The sequence below is a fragment of the Canis lupus genome, chromosome 29, assembly GCF_011100685.1.
Source record: "Canis lupus familiaris isolate Mischka breed German Shepherd chromosome 29, alternate assembly UU_Cfam_GSD_1.0, whole genome shotgun sequence".
Classification (NCBI taxonomy): domain Eukaryota; kingdom Metazoa; phylum Chordata; class Mammalia; order Carnivora; family Canidae; genus Canis; species Canis lupus.
This window is the reverse complement of record NC_049250.1, coordinates 20,775,876-20,794,252: the sequence shown is the minus strand read 5'-3', so window position 1 is coordinate 20,794,252 and position 18,377 is coordinate 20,775,876. Positions and strand designations below refer to the sequence as shown.

The window sequence follows — 18,377 nt, the reverse complement described above, 5'->3', positions numbered from 1 at the left end:
CAAGGCTCTGGTATATGTAATTTGGAGTTTCCAAATGGTAAAATGACCATTGATGAGTGATGAAGTCTGCGAGCATTCTTTTTGCTTTAGGTTATTCTTGTGTCATGAAATTAAAATTAATCTGAATTCCTAAATTATTGCTCAAAAAAGATAAAGGTGTTTTAGGGAATTAAGAGGAGAAGGACTTCAGGTATGAGATGCAAGATTCTTGACTTTAGGCCACAAAAAAAGTTGTAGGGGTTTGGATTTAGGGAAATCCCAAAAGATACATGCTTATTATATAGCTTATTTTAAGCATTATTATATAATGCTTATTATATAGCATTAAATACTTAATCATCTTAGAGGCACATAGGTAATTAGTAGCAAGATACTTAGGGGCAGCATCATGGGTTCTTAGTCACATGTATTTTATAAAGAATACTCTTCATTCCCAATTATATTGCCAAAGACCTGAATCAGGTTTATTATTATTATTATTATTATTATGTATGTTTACATGTGACTTAGAATAATGTAACCATCCTTCATACCATCAGGATTTGAAAAAAAAAATCTACTTTGCTTACAACCTAAATCTCACATTGTAATTTTTTTTTAAGATTTTATTTATTTATTCATGAGAGAGAGAGAGGCAGAGACACAGGCAGAGGGAGAAGCAGGCTCCATGCAGGAAGCCTGATGTGGGACTCGATCCCGAGACTCCAGGATCAGGCCCTGGGCTCAAGGCAGTGGTGCTAAACCACTGAGCCACCCGGGCTGCCCTCACATTGTAATTAAACAAATATTGTTTATTGATTACTTACCACATGCAAGGCCCAGTCAGTTACCTGGAAAGAAAGGAGAACAAGAGGTCTTGGGCCCCAAAAGCTCAGGGTTAGCAGAGGAAACATCTATACCCTATACATGCTAAGTAAATGCAGTGTGTTTAAGCGCTACATTGCCAATGCTCACAACACTCCCAAGAAAGTACAGAGAAGGAAGACATTATCCTAAAGAGAAAATGATATTTTAGTCCCAACAGAGGAGGAAGTGTTCACAAGGTGGGGAAAGAAAGTGTAAGGAGGCCTCCCTAGGCAGAGGGTCTGGTATGAAGAGCCACCGAACCAGTGGGCACGTATGGGTGTACCTCAAGTCTAAGGAGGCTCCAGATTAGTAAACCCAGGGAGGGTGGATGCTTACATCTCTTTGGGTACTCTGCCAAGAAATTTGGAGTTTTTCCTAGGAATAATGTGAGCACAGTCGAGAGACCTACGTTGGAGAATAGGCATGAAGTTTCTATTTAAGAAAGATCACCGTAGTAGCAGTAGTGTGTTGAGGGTGTTGGGTGGAGGGCAGCAGACCTGGCTGAGGTTAATTAGAGCCTGAGCCAGGGCAGGGGAGCAGGGATGGGGAGTACATAGGACACCTTGACAAGCAATATCTGGGTTTGAGGCAGGTGACTTGAGACTCATGAAATAGAGGGAGGAGAAGGAGATGATTTTGAGGTTTTTAGTTTTTGTGTAGGAGGTCAGGAGATAGGATACTTTGGTGGAAAGAGTTGGACAGATGTGAGTTCAAACAGTAGCTTTCCCATTGGTTTGTTTGGATGTGTTACTTTCTATGCCCCATATGTCAAATGGGAACAAAGAATCCTGCTTTTAAGTATTTTGCTGGACAGTTGGTGATGCTGTCCATTGAGTAGAAGTAAAAATACAGAAGGAAGGGCAAATGGGCAGGGGGTGGGGGGCAAAGATAGTGGGAATCTGGAGATCTGAGCTAATTAACACTTACTACACATTGCACTGTTGGCCAATGCTCCCATTTAGTCCTCAGACAATCCTGGGAGGTGTAAGTAGTATCATTGCCATCATACAGGGGAACATAGCAAGGCCTAGAGGGACCGGGTAACTTGACCAAGACAATAGAGGAGTTGGAACTTCAGTCTGAGCTGAAATTCTGATTTCAAAACCTGTGCTGCATTACCACACTCTGCAACCTCCCAGATCGCTTTAGGTGTACACACTTATACTATGCAAATAATCTTCAAGCTTCACGCAACTTACCTTACCACGTGTTAATAGTCCTGCTGTGTACTATTCTGCTATTCTGTTTGTTTAAAAAAAAAAATTGCTGGGTGTTACCTGTGAGGTTGAGTTTGTGATGTTTTTCATGGGTCCCAACCCACAATTTGAAAAGCCCAGGGATAGAGCTGGAAAAGAATAAAAGGGATTTCTGTGGCTTCATATCATGAGGTTTATTGGGTTTTTGTTCTGGTTTTATTTTTTTAAAACTTGTTTTTAACTGTGATTGTCTAGGGAAGGTATCCTTCTTCCCAGTTACTCTGTTGGATAAATCTACTTTGCCCTTGGTCTCTTCTCAGGCTTAGAAAAGGGAAGTAGGAACGGTTGTAGTCATGGGTGACCTGGGCAAGTGGTAGTCCTTGCTCTCTAATCCCTCCCTTCTATAAATTGCAATATTTAAACTAATCCTCTCATGGCTGTTTGTGTGTCGGCCTCCCCACATGTGACAAGCAGAATTTGTCTTTGCATGTTTGCATCTACGGCATCTAACTCAATGCCTGGTACAGAGCAGTGACTCAACATATGCCTGCAGATGGGGGGACACCAGCTGAGCTGGCCTGCCATGGCTTTAATGTAGCCCCCAGCTCTGCCAAACTGAGAGCCACATGGTGGAAGTCTGGCAGCTTGCATGCAAGAGTAGTCCTAATCTAGATCTATTCTGCTGTCACTGGGTTAGGCCTGTGTGTTTTACGAGGAAAGGATTACTCATAGATTGAGGTTCTGGTCCAACTCTACCTCTCTTCTCCCAAAAACAAATGGAAAATTAAATTTGAGAAGTATAAAGGTACTGATGTGACATCATGAAAAATGTATAAAACTTTGAGTGCATGGAACCGTATATAAGGATTTTAATATACAGTATAGTTAATTATAGAGCCTCTGAAGACCATGATTATTAGTGGAAGAAGAAAATAAACATATTTCATCTTGTAATTGTACCTAAAGAATATGCTTTTTAGCTAGATGGAGGATAGGAAGAACCTGACAGAGGAAAATGTGTGTGTGTGTGTGTGTGTGTGTGTGTTTGTACTATCTTTTTATGTGTGTTTTATATCTATTTATATGTAATATATAGAAACATGTATAGCTGTCTGTATATTAAATCTATAAATGCAAATGTGTGTAATGTGTATGCACATAAAATAGCCCCTATTTATAATAAATCTGAGAACTACCATTTTAATGCCTTATGTTAACAAAAATGGTTGTTTGCTTTAGTTCAGAATGAGTGTAAAAGAATGTTTGATAGAGTTTAGTGCATTTTCTGAGACATATTGAATGAAGTATATGTGATTAAAAAGAAATGAAATTCTGCTTGAATGCTTAAATAACATCGTTAAACAAAAAACAAAACAAAAACAAAAAAAAAAACACCTTTTTTTTTACTTGAATAACCAAAGTTGAGCATGTTGAATTGAAAGGCACAGGAACATCGCTTCAGCACAAGAAAAAACAGGCTTAGCTTGCAACCTGAGAAATTTAAGTGAGCTATAGGAATGCATTTTTACTTAAAAAAAAAAAAAAAAAAAGTTGCTAAATCAATGCAGGATTGGCCCTATTTGTACTCACCTGAGAGCAGATTAGACTGTGTTGCTCTGTAATCCAGTCTCAGGTGTGTGTGTTCCCGAGCACACATAATAGGCCAGGTGACCTGCAGGGTCCTGCCCAGCCCTGCAGATTTACCCTCCTCCCTCCCCTTTGACCAGATCCTTCCAGTCACCAGGACTGCAGCTGGCGGGTATCGCAGATGAGGGCAACTCTCTCTAACAGTTAATTTACAATTTGAACCCCTTCATGAGTTCCCATAGATTGTTGAATATATTTTAACTTTCTCTGAGGTCGAGCATTTTTTTTTCAGTCCAAAAAGGGCGAATATCTGCAATTTCATGTGGTCTACCTATAGTTCAAAACAGATCAACGCTTTACACATATTTTGTATGTTGCTGTGATTATCGTGCATTATTTTTTTTCCAGCCATTGGGAGCAGTAGCTTCAGCCCAAGACCAACTCACCAGTTCTCCCCACCACAGATTTATCCTTCCAAGTAAGATGTATTTTCTCTTAATAAATGACTTTTTAGAGTAGTCTTTTTACCTTACTTCAAGTCATGTTTTGTGCCCACGTGTAATGTCTTAATTAAAACTAAAGTGCCTTTCGTAGAGACTTCAATGTGTTTACACGGAAGTATTTTGAGGGTCACCTAGAAGATCTACTGAAGTATTTCAGTATTTTGTATATTCTATTTGAAAGTCATACTTTAAGAGACAGTCTTTAGCTGCAATTTGTGATGTGGTTGTTCATCCGTTACCTTGCATGTTTCCATCTAATGCATGGGCTTTCTATTTTCTGTCATTTCTGACAAATAGCAGACCATACCCACATATTCTCCCTACCCCTTCCTCACAAACTATGGCTGCATATGGGCAAACACAGTTTACCACAGGAATGCAACAAGCTACAGCGTATGCCACGTACCCACAGCCGGGACAGCCGTATGGAATTTCCTCATATGGTGAGTAATCCTCTTCCCTCTGTAGTGGGATTGGACAGGCATCCCTGTATGTGTGTGCGCATGTTTCAGAGGACTGGTACCTAACGAACGTCATCTTGGGCCACTTTTTTAGAGAGCATTCCCACCTTTTGGGTCTAAATTCTTCATACGCCTGTTTTGAATGAACCTTGTAAGAAGTGGTGGCTATTTATCTTAAGGTCAGCGGTGGCATATAGATGGCACAGTTCATATGCCCTCTTGCTCTCATTTTTATTTTTTCCCATTTATAGCTCAAGTTTTAAGTTGCCACTCAAGCACTTGGTTCTGGAATCCAAAGTATTTGGGTTGCATATTTGCGATAAAACTCCAGTGAATGAAGTCTTTTGGGGTAAAGATTCATTTCCTATTTATCAGATGTCTACCTATGATTAGGGAAGTACAAACAGAATTCAACAAGCCCTTGCTGTGAACTTGAGGGTGGTAGTGCTTTCAAATTTCAGCAGTATCAGCCCTTAGGAAAAGTGATCTATATATCACAGCTTGGGCTATGCTTTAGAGAGGCAAAGCAGGAAATGTTTAAAAGCTCACATCCCTATTTGTTCCTTCCTAGCTGGAGATTATCTTGATCTAGGTGTGAGTTAACTCAATTGTTAAGGGATCAATACCTGTAAGTTAAAAATAAATCTGGCAAGACCCCCAAGTTTAAGAAATCTTAGAATTTCAAGACATCTTTTCTTCAATTGAAGTTGTAATTTTAAGCAAATTGCACTTTGAATAGAAAAAATATGAATTTTTAGCATGTTCTTGAAAAAATCGAGTGATCCAGAAAAAGTACATGGAAATGTAAAGGAAAGCACTAGTAGATTAAGTAATTCTGTGTTTATAGTAGTATATCGAAAGAAATAAGCACTTAAACATCAATAATTAGAAGGTAAATTACTTTATTCCTTTTTATTCTCTATCTCTACCCCAAACCAAATCAACTATATAAAATTTCTTAGGAAATATATGTGAATTATATGATTTTTATCCTTTAGAGTTTCATTTCAAAACTATCCAGAACTGAATATTATCTAACTAGGCATTTTTTTAAAATTTATTTTTATTTAAAGCTTGTTTGTTTATTTATTTATTAACTAGGCATTTTGAAGTCAGATTTTAGAAACAGCCATAAAATGGACTTCCTGGAATTATCTTTCATTTCCATAACTTTTACTCAAGATTTTTGGAAATATTAGATACAGATCAATTTTATCCGCAATGTGCTTTTAAACAATTCTTGTTCTAAAAGAGGGAAAAAGGATCTCTGATTTGAATTGCATACCTTCAACTTTATAACATGTGTTGAGGCAGTCCCCAATTTATGTTCTCAAAATGTTATTTGTAAGCTGAGTATTTGAAGTGTAAAAGTGTCTTTACTAAAGTACTGTACTTAAAGTACTTTAGACCTACCAGTGCTGCCACGGGAAGGTGCCTTTCATGTCACTGCCTTGGCTGCCACTCATGAGACTCCTCTCTTGTTCTTTCTTCTCCCCATCGAGTCATGGTAGGTTCCTTTGCCTCTTTCTTGCCTGTGGTCTAGGACTGTTCCAGTTCTGAACCATTAGTGGATGTCCCTGTTGTCTGCAGTAATTGTTCTGGGAGAGTAAGATGAGCAGAGGTTCCGAGATTCAGACCTCAAATAACTAGTAGAGTGAGGATGGGCATTTTAATGTGATAGGACAGGAGAGACTGTAAGAGCATGGCTCCAGGTCAAGGGGTTTGACCCCAGGGCCGTCTGTGCTTATAAATTTCCTGGGAATGATTCTGATACTTTAGTATTTTCCCAATCTCTTTCTTTCTTCTCTTTCTGGGCCTTGAGTACAGAGAGATGCCCCTAGTGCTTTGGAATAGGCATTCTGTTTTTCTTAGGCCAGTGCATTGAAAAATGACTGCCTGCTCCCCTCTTGCTTATGAAGGAAAAACACATAGTTTAGGGTTTTTTTTTTATGACTGAGAGTCAAGGTCTAATAGGTCTAAGAAGACCCTCTTCAGAGATTTATGACCCTGACTTTTTGCTTAGACCAGTGAGAAACGATAGGCAAATTTTTTTGTGTGTGAACAATAGTATCAGTGGGGGAAAAAGAACTGCATTTCTCTGGATCTGCATGGAGCTGACCCATGAGTTTGCAGACTAGTTGGGTGGAAGTTCTCTAAGTAGGTGTAGATGAGGGTGTTTTCTGCCTCTGCTTACTTTTCCTTATCTGCTCCTATCACAGAGATTGAACCTCCAGGCCCAAACCAGAGGTGGTACAAGTGAAGACTGGATAATAGAGTCTCAAATAGAGAGGGGGGAAGTCCCTGTTGGTGATGAGGAAACAGGAAAGAAAAGGAGTTTCTAGAGCCATGAAACCACCTGCCTAGTTTTCCAGGGACCATTTATAAGTATGGGTTATTTATTGGTTTGGGATTGCCTGTACAGGGAGAAATCACATTTTTTTTTTTTTTTAATGTTAAGGTTATGTTAAGACTTAACTGTTAAGGTCATTACGAGGTTATTTAGAGATACTCCAGGAATTATCGTAGCCTCTCTCGGCCAAGAGTCAGATTCTTCCACTGCCTTAGGCAAGTTACCTAAACTTCATTCTACTGATGAAATTCCCCTAAAATGGAAATAAACAGCGCGCCTACTGTGTATTCTAGATCTCAGAGATATTATTTATCTGAAGTGCAAAGTAAAATTATTCAAACATGTGAATTCACTTGGCAGACATTTTTCTCCCTTCCTTCTGTGGAAATTAAGGACCGTTGTGAACTTTCATGACTGTCTTTAATTATAATCCACTGCTGAACCCCACACAATACTGCCAAACCCAAGTCCTGAAATTCAGCTGTCAGCCTGGTGCTTTGGAAAGTCTTAATGGGCCACAAACACCTTATTTTTATATCATCATGATGATATAAAGTGTTCTTTAGGCTACACTTAAAACGATAAAGTTGGAATAAATACTTGAAACTATAAGGGACAAAAGGGAACTACTGGTCAGCTTCACTTGTTTATAGATGACTATGCTGCCCAACCAGATTCAGTTCTTTAATAGTCTCCTTTCTTTGTGCTTACATTCTGGTGGGATCTGGGTATTTGGGAGGAGGTTTTCCCCTCAGTTGCTTACTTCCATGTCCAATAATGCTTCCTCTGACTTCAAAATGAATTGTGTGTTAACATCAGCTTTGGGCAGGAAGAATAAGGAAAAAACAGAGGGGAAAAATGCTGTGACGCTAGAGACTCTAATTCATCTCTTTTTAGAAAACAGAATTTTGATTTTGACAATAATCAACAACTTTGAGAATAATCTAAAGTGTAATTAATGACTATTTCTGGACTATGAAGGAGATGGTCTTTTAACCTCTTATAAAACAAAACTAAATATAGAAATGATATCCTACAAGTTAAAGTTCGTAGAAAATGTAAATCAGAAAAACGGGAAAGGACAATGTGAATAGTCACTCAAGACTATAATATTCCTGTTAGTTTGTTTTTAATTGAAGCTCTAATTGAGGATATTCTACTCCAAGCTTGTTTACCTTTGATTCTTGGGATAATACTGGGAAGCATTTGTGACCCAACAGTTGTGGGAGTGTTTTTGTATATTGACCAGCTTCTGAGATGAACAGATAGATAAGCTATCACTAACTGATTTAGGTGCATTGTGGGCAGGCATCAAGACTGAAGGTGGATTGTCACAGTCTCAGTCACCTGGACAGACGGGATTTCTCAGCTATGGCACAAGCTTTGGTACCCCTCAACCTGGACAGGCACCATACAGCTACCAGATGCAAGGTCTGTATAAACATTGATGTTGCTTTTTTCAATGATCCGGGGGTCCAATAGTTACTTTTTAAAGTAGAACCCAGTGTTCGGTGTAAGTAGTAGTTGAGGGTGGAAAGTAGACTGGGCTGAGAGGCAAGATACCTGGTTCTGGTTTGGCTCTTCACTTATTTATTCTCTAGGCCTAAACTTCCATATTTATGAGATTAAGAGGTTACTCTAAATCATCTCTGAAATATTTTGCAGAAGGCTCTAAAATTCTATGAAGTTGAAGTTTTCTGGCTTGCCTCTATCAATTAGAAAAGGAATGACAGTTAATGCTGTGAGAGGCTGTAGAGTGATACATGCTAGCCACTGCCACTTGGTGTTGCCAGCCAACCTTTTTAAAAAGGTTATGTCTTCATTGTCATTATCATAACTCTACAAGTAGAGTGTGTGCTATGCGTAAACTATATGACCTGCCAACGGTCAAGAGATCAAATTGACAACCACTCAGTGCAGCTTCGAGATATTGCTTCTAAGAACTGGTTCCTGGACTCTAATTTTGAATCTGTAGATAAAACATAATGTAAATGCAAGTCAGATGGAGCAACTGCTGAAAGTTGAACATTGTCAATACTGTTTTCAGGAATACACAGGCAGAAGTGTAATGGTCAGATGATTATTATGGAAATGTGACTGTAAAATACCTGAAAGTGATCCTCATCATTTAAATATTCTCCTAATATCTTGTTTTTACTACAAATCAGTTTAGCCACATTTGACCCCTTACTAGGGCCAACAGTTGAATTAAATCCCTTATCACTACTTTTTGACCTGAAAGCATTTTTTTTGTATTTTTATCTTTTATATCTTTTCTTATTCCTCGCTACATTAAAATAATTATTACAGAATAATTAGAAAATAAAGAGAATCAAAAATAATTAAATATCTCATATATTTATTATTTATTACTTTGATAAATATTCTTCTAGATATGCAGTATAGGACCATATTGTATATATGGTACTATATATATATATATGGTACCATATATATATGGTACTATATATATAGTATTGCAACTTGTTATTTTCAGTAACAGTATATTGTAAATATACTATAAACATCTTTTCACATCAATAAATCCTATTCTACAGCATCATTTAATGACTGCATAATTTCATAGGTATATCTTATTTAATGTCCCTTTTATTCGACATCTAGGGCAATACCATAGATATTTTATTTGCATTCTTAATTATTTCCTTTGAATGAATTTAAGCGTCAATTGCTAAACTTAGACTCTTTTAAGGATTTGTTATACACTTACACAAGGAAGGGCTACATATTAGCATGCACATACTGAATAATATTTTAAAAACTCATTTTCGTAGATACAAGATTTTGTTTTTATTTTATTTTTTAAAGAATCAGATTTTTTTAAATTAATTTATTTATTTATTTATGATAGTCACAGAGAGAGAGAGAGAGAGAGAGAGGCAGAGACATAGGCAGAGGGAGAAGCAGGCTCCATGCACTGGGAGCTGACATGGGATTCGATTCCGGGTCTCCAGGTTCTATATTCATTTTTTAATTGAGAAGATAAATCCTTTTTTATGTCAATATTCATCTTTGTCTTATTTTTTATTAATGTTCTTAAACTTTTGTAATATATATAAATTTCTAGTTTATCACTTTTAAGTGCTTTTTTTTTCTGTTCAGTAAACTTTTATGGAAGCAGATCCATTAATTTTTCATATTTGGTTTTGCCTTGGTATACAAATATCTGAATTATAGGGGCATCTGTAATTCAGTGGCTGGGTGGCTTGGTTGGTTAAGTGTCCAACTCTTGATTTTAGCTGAGGGTCATGATCTCAGGTGGCAAGGTCAAGCCCCCACATGGGGCTCTGTGCCTGGTGTGGACTTGCTTAAGATTCTCTCTCCAAAAAAAAAAAAAAAAAATTCTCTCTCCCCCCTCCCTTTGCCCCTACCCCAACTCCCCCCATGCGTTCTTGTTCTCTCTCTCTCTCTCTCTCTCTCTGAAAAACAACAACAAAACCTGAACTATAAAGTTTTGATATATTTGGTAGCTATAAAATAAAAGTTGTCTTACAATAGATAGTATGTATTAGAGGGATGTTACTGTTTGCCTGACTCCAGAACTTTAAAAGCTGCCCTAGGAAAGAATTATGTTTCTGCATGTGCTGAATATCAGTTGAGTAAAAGAATAAAAAGGAAAAGTGATGAAGAGAGTTTATTAATTTAAGAGTCCTAGGCCCTAGTAATGAAGCAGATTATAAGACAAACAGGTCTGTTTGCATGTAGAGCTTTCATTTGTGAAGGACAGAGGCTTCATAGAGCTATGAGAGAAATAAATAGGGCACCATGGTAGGTCCCATTCTCTGATGGGCATCCAGGTCCCCTTGAGGAGAAGGTCCTTGGGACCTAAAGGTCAGAAGGAAACAGGAAGCACCCTCTGGAGAGGAGAGCTACCGCAGTGTGTGTGGTACCTGGGCCCAAGCCCATCGGCAGCCTGTTGGCTACCCATCCACAATGAGCAAAGTACAGAAATTTCAAGTAAAGTGTTTAGAAACTCTTACAGTAGGTCAAGAGTAAATCTCATGTTGGTTAAATCAAATAATGGTATTAAGAAATGGGACTGATCCCTGGGTGGCGCAGCGGTTTGGCGCCTGCCTTTGACCCAGGGCGCGATCCTGGAGACCCGGGATCGAATCCCACATCGGGCTCCCGGTGCATGGAGCCTGCTTCTCCCTCTGCCTATGTCTCTGCCTCTCTCTCTCTCTCTCTCTCTCTGTGTGACTATCATAAATAAAAATTAAAAAAAAAAAAAGAAATGGGACTTACACTCTTTTTTCATCTCCTTCTTTGGTAATTCATTATTACTGTATTTTTCAATTATTCTAGAGGTTTGGGGGTAGGAGTGGGGACTGATCTTGTATCTCAGAGAGTTTGAGAAATAATGCCCTTGAAAGTTATTTTTTATTCTTTCTCTCCTCTCAGATTGAAAGCTTATGTGGCAGAAATAGTTCCTAAGAGGGGTAACCAGCTGTCAGAGAGTAAGCATAGTGTTAGAATAGAGAGAAGTGTGGAAATGAAACGGGAAAATACGGTTAGTTTGGAGAGGGAAAAGCTGTCTATTTTTTTAAAAGTCCAGACACGTGCAGCACCAAATATAACATTGTTTCTCTACCCATTGGTTTCACTGCATCTGGGCATATTGGTTGTTGCATTAAAACTTTTTTTGTGTTTTTGTGCAGCCTTTGGTTGGATGGCCTTTCCAGTGGGATTTCAGAACCCATTTTCCATGACTGAGATATTTTATATGGATATTTCTATAATGGCACTTGACTCAATTTTAGATTATTAGATATAATATGACTTCCACAGATCAAGCCAGATAATTATATGCTATTATCTTGAAACACAGTAGTGTGATGATGGATAATGATATATAATATGCTATAAACTCCTTATGGCCAGATTTAGATAAATAATTAAATTCTGATTAGTATGTATTTCATAAATATTAAATGCATTATGAAAAATGCTTTGCTGTTATTAAATGATCTTGTATATCCTGTTGTGGGAGTCTATTGGCCTTTGAGTGTCTTCTCAGTACATCTTTTTCAATATAAAAATTTCTATAATCCCTTACATTATTTCCAAAATTCTCCCAATTCTTTTATCCCTAATGAATAAATAAGAATGATTTTTTGCTTATATCGGTCTCATCTTAGAGCTATTAAAAATTCTTAGAATCGCAGAAGCCTGGGTGGCTCAGCGGTTTAGTGCCTGCCTTCAGCCTAGGGCGTGATCCTGGGGTCCTGGGATCGAGTCCCATGTCGGGCTCCCTGCATGGAGCCTGCTTCTCCCTCTGCCTGTGTTTCTGCCTCTTTCTCTCTCTGTCTCTCTCATGAATAAGTAAATAAAATCTTAAAAAAAAAAAAAACAACTTGGAATCCTAGATGAAGCTTATGTATTTTAGTGGTTTGAGTGTTTTACTTAGCTTTTTTTCTGAGATCTTTTCACCTTTAAAATATAAGGTAGTAGATATACATAATATTAAAATTTCATAACACTAGAAGAAATATTCTAATAACCCAGAAGATTCAACAAACTGAAATGTGTGCTTACTGTGTTATGCTGATTAATTAAAAAAAAAAATACGGTGATCGCCTCTTTGAATCTGTCAGACATACTAAGGCTAGACTCACTGCCCAGTGAAATCTTGGTCTCTGGTTAACAAGTGTAGGTTCTAGAGTTAGACTGCCTGTTGAACAGCTCTGCCATTGCTGGCTACGGGCCTTCAACAGTGTTTAACTTCTCCACAGCTGCATTTTCTCACCTTTCAGGTAGGGATATTGTCTTACTCCCACAGTGATAGTGTGAGATGTGATTGAGATCATCCGTATAAATCACTCTGACCAACATCTAACGCATAGTAAGAACTGCCGTGGTTGTTTTCATTGTTAATGCTCTCATTGTGGTGGTGATGTGGATAATAATATTTATTATCGTTGTTGTTATTATTGTCCAGCTTTTTCAAATAGTTCCAAATTAGGAACTATTACCTATTCCAAACTATTACCTAAATGCTCCCTCTCTCCTATTCCCTGGGAGGAAACAAACAGCATATATAAATTAAACATATACATAGTATACTAAAATATGTACATATGTGTGTGTGTGTGTATATATGCGCGCGCGCGCGCACACACACACACACACACACACTGAAACCAGCAATGAGAACTCCAAGAACCCATTAACCAAATAAGCTTGCAAAAAAAAAAAAAAAAATCCAGATCTAGATCTAACTAATGTGCTGGCAAAAAGGAAAATCACTAACAACAAAATCAGGCTATTTGAACATGAGAAAAATTCAGGGAGAGACCAGAAGAAATAGCGAGGAACATGAAGAAGCAGCCCAGAAGAGAAGAATCTGTGTTGGCAACAGTGGTGAGAGACACTGGAAAGTGGAAGCGGTGGGACATACGAACGGCTGCTGACAGAGACAGGAGCTCAGTTCTGCAGGGGTGAGAGAGAAGGAAGCATCAACCAGGTGCTTATGCCTTAACAATCCCCCAGGCAGCTCTCTGAGCAAGAAGAACGAGTAGAAAAAGAAGCAGCAGCAGCCATTTAAACAGTGAATTGTTTATTACTCCAGAAATCAAGATTAGGGAAGAAGATAGGAATGTGACAAACTATGCTATGCAGAGATGGAAAACTCTAGTGCCTGTACAACAAAATAACATTTATCTAGCGATGATTAATGCCAACAGCTCTAATTATTTTACACATGTTGTCTCAATCCTTCTAACAACCCTAAACAATAACCGTAATGGATAAAAACCTGAAAATGCCAAAGAATGCATCAAAATGGAGAATGGTTTAGAACTGTCAGACCCTGCTATGTTGTAATCCATCTAAATTCTAGCACCAGGAGCAGAGCCTCTTAGAGAAACTACAGAAAATCAAAATGTAGTTGCCTTTGGTAGATATATTCTGAAGGACAGATATGCTCTTTGAATAACCGAGACATTGTATTGCACAACTACATATATAGTCAAAAATACCAGCTCTAGAAAACAAGTGTTTAGATCATTCATTTCTGAGCTCTGTTTGTACTTTAACACTTTCATGGAACTTAAGGAACAGATTAATTTGGTAATATGTGGGTACGTGCCACTGCCCAGCCTTGTAAACTACCTCATACTTGCTGCCCACGTTTGTTCCAGGTGATCTTTCTAGATCCTTCTGGCTCCACCGTTCAGGACTTCTGTCATGGTAGGCTCCCGTGATCCTGTACGTGCCAGATTTTAAGCCAAACAAGGGTTGAATTTGTATTTTTTAGGTACTCATATTAATAGCCCACGAAGTAAAACTCTCATGGAAATCTGATTGCCTTTGCTGCAAGATCACTAGAAACTGCTTTAGTTATCTCTTTTGTACATCCAGCGAAAGGTTAGAAACTTAGGAAAACAAAACGTTTCTGTTTGTAAACACCTGTAGGGTTTACCCGGAAGAAGTGAAATCCTTTTAATTTGATACCTTCCTGTTCCTAGGATTAGCCTCAGTGTTTCTGGAAGACACTCTGGAATGGTGAGGAGGTTTTCCTTCAGGCATCATTGACAAACTTCATGTAAATGAGTTAACTGAGTGGTTGAATGTGGGTGGACATAGGGTGTAAATAGTGTTTTCAATGCTGCTGGCCAGAGGGCACTGTCAGGCTGGGTGAGGCAGGGATGTTGTATGTGCAGGGGGTGTGAGTGTGTGTGGGGGTGTGAGTTTGAGTTTGTATGTGTCCATGTAAAAATCTTCCATGGGGAAACTGCTTCAGCCTTTGATTTACTGACCAATTTCATAGAATATCTGTCCACTTTGTCATAAACTAGTTTTACTCACCTTTCATGTGTAAGAAGCAACTGACTTGAAATCAAACTGTTATATTTTTTTAAAAAAATATGAGTTCCAGAGCTATTGCTGGCATTACCCTTCATTTACTCCTGCATTCCATATAATACAGGCTCGTAGTACCATCTACCACAGAAAAGAAGAAACTGTGCTCATAATTTTGAGGCTGAGTCACATGCAGAAAATGACATTTTATTTGGCAGTTTATTTAAGGTAAGGAAGTATAAAGACGCTCACACAAAAAAAATTAAAATTAGATCAGGACAGTTAACTGAACCTCAGCTCTGAGGAAAACCCAGCATTCCACAATAACTTAGTCTTGTTGATTCTAGATGGTTGCAGGTAGTGATCATCTTTAGCCATATTTTCATCTCTGGTATCTAGTAATGTTAAAAAATATGCAAACGTTTTTTAAAGGTGGAGAGGCCAATGCCACAAAGAAGGTTAGAGATTCATAAGGACCCTAGCTCCCTTCATCTGAAGAAGTGAATTTGGCATGTAGTGTAATCTTGGTTAGTTAATGATCACGGTTTGTTCAAAGCAGTCTTCCCTTGTGTTTGTACTCCTAGGAGGAGCTGGTCCGGGGTATCACAGAATGGGGGTTGGAGGTAGAGAGTGCTTTTTGAGTGTTTTACTGTCCCAGAATAGTAGTTGTGGTGCTGGGCATTCCTGTCATTCTGCACCAGGAAGGTGTCAGGATTGGCCATGATTAGATAGGAGGGGCTACACAGATACACACGCAGGAAAACCAGAAGGCTCTGGAAACTTCGTGTTGTTTATTTTCCTTAGGCTTTATTGCTCTCACTTAAAGAAAACAATAACACAAATTCTAACTGCCTCTTTTTATATTATGTTATTCATTTCTGTTAAAGAGATTGGGGTTCAAACCAGTGAGGGAGACAAAGGATGACAGAGGTTTGTTAAAAGGTATGTGGCGGGATGCATAACTCTGCAGCTTTCCATGCCGCACTTCTCTAGGGCTCATTATCCAGTGGAAATAATCTAATAATAACCTAATGAGGGAAACCATCCTTATTTCCTTTGTCCTGACCGTCCAGAGCTTTTCAAACGTACAGCAGAAGTGTTTCTGTGTACGAGTCACTTAGAACCTCAAAATTGCTTAGTAAAATGTACTTTGAAACTTTCTCATTATCCACAGAAATGGTATTTTTCAAAAGGAAAAAATAGCAAACTCCAAATTGCATGGTTTTAAGAAAGTGGATCTTCAACCTTTTTAGTAATCTGCTATGATGAAGCATTTGAGGTTTGTACTTTCTGACATGAAATGACACAATGCAGTTAGAATTGCAGAATCGCTCTTGCAGCTTGCCCCGGTGTTCAGAATTTCTCCTTAATTTCTTTGCCAGTCTGCTCACGTTAATGTTTTAGTTTGTGGCCTTTTTGCATTCTAGAACTTTTTTAATGCTTTTTAAAGTAATATTCCATTTTGGTTCTTTTGGCTTCTCCTGTGATTTCAAGTAACAGGTATTGAAGATTGTACCAAATTTGGTTGAAATCCGGCTGTCGCAGTAATTAGCGATCAGTACAAAATTTGTTTTCTATGGGAATTGTTAAAGTATATAGGAATAGATCAAGCAAGGTAAATGTAAAGGCTCTACAGTCCTTATTGCCTAAGTTAAAAATGCTCCTTGGAATATAAAAACTCTTACCGGGATAACAAGGAAAGCTTGGTCACTTAAAAGTCCTTCCTGTAAGAAAGGGGGAAAACTTTGGTTTTAAATAACCCATCTGGCCTTCAGAGGCTCTTCCCCGGGGAGTTGCACTAACTTCTGCCACATAGATCGCACCCGATGATGGACATAGCCCATGGCAAAGAGGCCAGGGAAGGAAAGCAAATGGACTTCTGTGAAAATACACGAGGGACAAATAGCATCCTGCTTGCCGAGTAAGTGCTAGGAAACCCTCTAAAACATGGGAAGTACAGACAGGCCCCAGCAGGTTCCAGCATTCTTATGTTGGCTGGGATTCTGGTTTTTAATGTGAGTCCTTGTTCTCTGTGAAGTAGACCTTTGACCTACATGTTACCCTTCTCTTTTCTTAAATGTTTTGAAGTTCCAGCCGGGCAGTATTGTCCACGTTAAGTCACATACGAAACTTTGATTCAATATTTTAGATTACGGAGTTTCTCCGTATGAACTGTGTTCGTAGTATGTTAAAGTAGCAGGGGTTTATTAATAAAGGTTCCGAGGTTGGCTTATTTTTAAATTGCGGTTGCTTAGCACCTATGGAACGGGGTGGCCCACGCTGGGTCTCCTCGCAAGACTGTTTCTTGTTTGTTACGGTTGACAAGACCACCACCCCTTCTCTGTAGGAACCCCTGGCAGTGACAAGAAGAAAGCAAAATCTTTGTGATCCAGGGCCTGTGGGCAACTTTATATAATTTGCTTGTAAAATGACTTACTAGCCTACAAGCGTTACAAGGAAGAAGTCCTTTAGAAACGAGATGGTTTGATCACAAATTTATTCATTAAATTTTTCAGGTGCCTTTGTCTCTACTAACTGCGGTGTTTGTGTAACCAAAAATTAAGACCATGTTTTGTAATGTATGATTCCCTTTCAATGTTACTGAATCAGAAAATCTTAACAGTGGATTTGGGGTGGTTAGGGTAGAAAGCAGTGACCTGGAAGTGGAGACAATGAATGGTCTTTCCCTAACCGAGAGTCCTTGTGTAAGAGAGAAAGCAGCATTCACTCTGCCTCTTGGAAAAGGAGAAGGATCCCTGCCTCAGCTACCTTACAAACTGATAATGGAAATAACCAGCAGACGATGGAGATGGAAATACCCAAATATAAATGGACTGTAAAAAACACAGAATATTATTTGCATTCCAAATATGAAATTTCTCATATGCAAGCAGGACTCTAAATTTCATTAATATACCCACAGTATGCCAATGTCTGAGCTAACAGTGCTTGTTGAGAGGGCCGTATCCATGTGGTACGGTCAGTGTTCTGTTAGAATACCCATGTGGTATTATATAGATGTGACATCCTTGTACCATCTTTGGGTTCCAATGGTACTAATATCTAAAACCAGTGAGATTTTATCAGCTGTTCAAATTCCAAGATGCTGGGGATCCCTGGATGGCTCGGTGGTTTGGTGCCTGCCTTCAGCCCAGGGCGTGCTCCTGGAGACCCGAGATCAAGTCCCACATTGGGCTCCCTGCCCGGTGGAGCCTGTTTCTCTCTCTGCCTGTGTCTCTGCCTCTTTCTCTCTCTCTGTCTCTCATGAATAAATAAATAAAATATTTAAAAAAGAAATTCCAAGATGCATAATCAGTTTAAAATCTTATTTGATCATTTGAAAAAAAAAAAAAAGTATCTGGGTGGCTCAGTTGGTTAAGCATCTGCTTTCCGTTCAGGTCATTGGGCTCCCTGCTCAGCAGGGAGCCTGCTTTTCCCTCTGCCCTGTGCTGCCTCACTCATGTGCGTTCTTGCTCTCTCTCGCTCACTTGCTTTTCACAAATAAATAACATTTAAAACTGAATTTTAAAAATCTTACTTGATTTAAAACTCGATAGATTTTCTTTTTGGAGTTTTAGAAATATTTTAAATCCTTCCAGAAGGGTACTTATTC

General features: G+C 38.6%; 1 protein-coding gene across 14 annotated transcripts in view; it reads left to right on the top strand.

The window, feature by feature from the left end:
• The window catches only part of EYA1 (EYA transcriptional coactivator and phosphatase 1), a 418,629-nt gene that overhangs the window by 284,453 nt on the left and 115,799 nt on the right, over window positions 1-18,377 (top strand). For 8 of the 14 annotated variants that reach the window (XM_038579501.1, XM_038579503.1, XM_038579504.1 and 5 more), the window contains 3 exons: window positions 4,038-4,107; window positions 4,430-4,575; window positions 8,237-8,374. In XM_038579501.1, the coding sequence (XP_038435429.1) occupies window positions 4,038-4,107; window positions 4,430-4,575; window positions 8,237-8,374 (354 nt within the window). The remainder of the gene's footprint in view (window positions 1-4,037; window positions 4,108-4,429; window positions 4,576-8,236; window positions 8,375-18,377) is intronic. The other 6 variants (XM_038579507.1, XM_038579512.1, XM_038579505.1 and 3 more) reach the window with 4 other exon arrangements.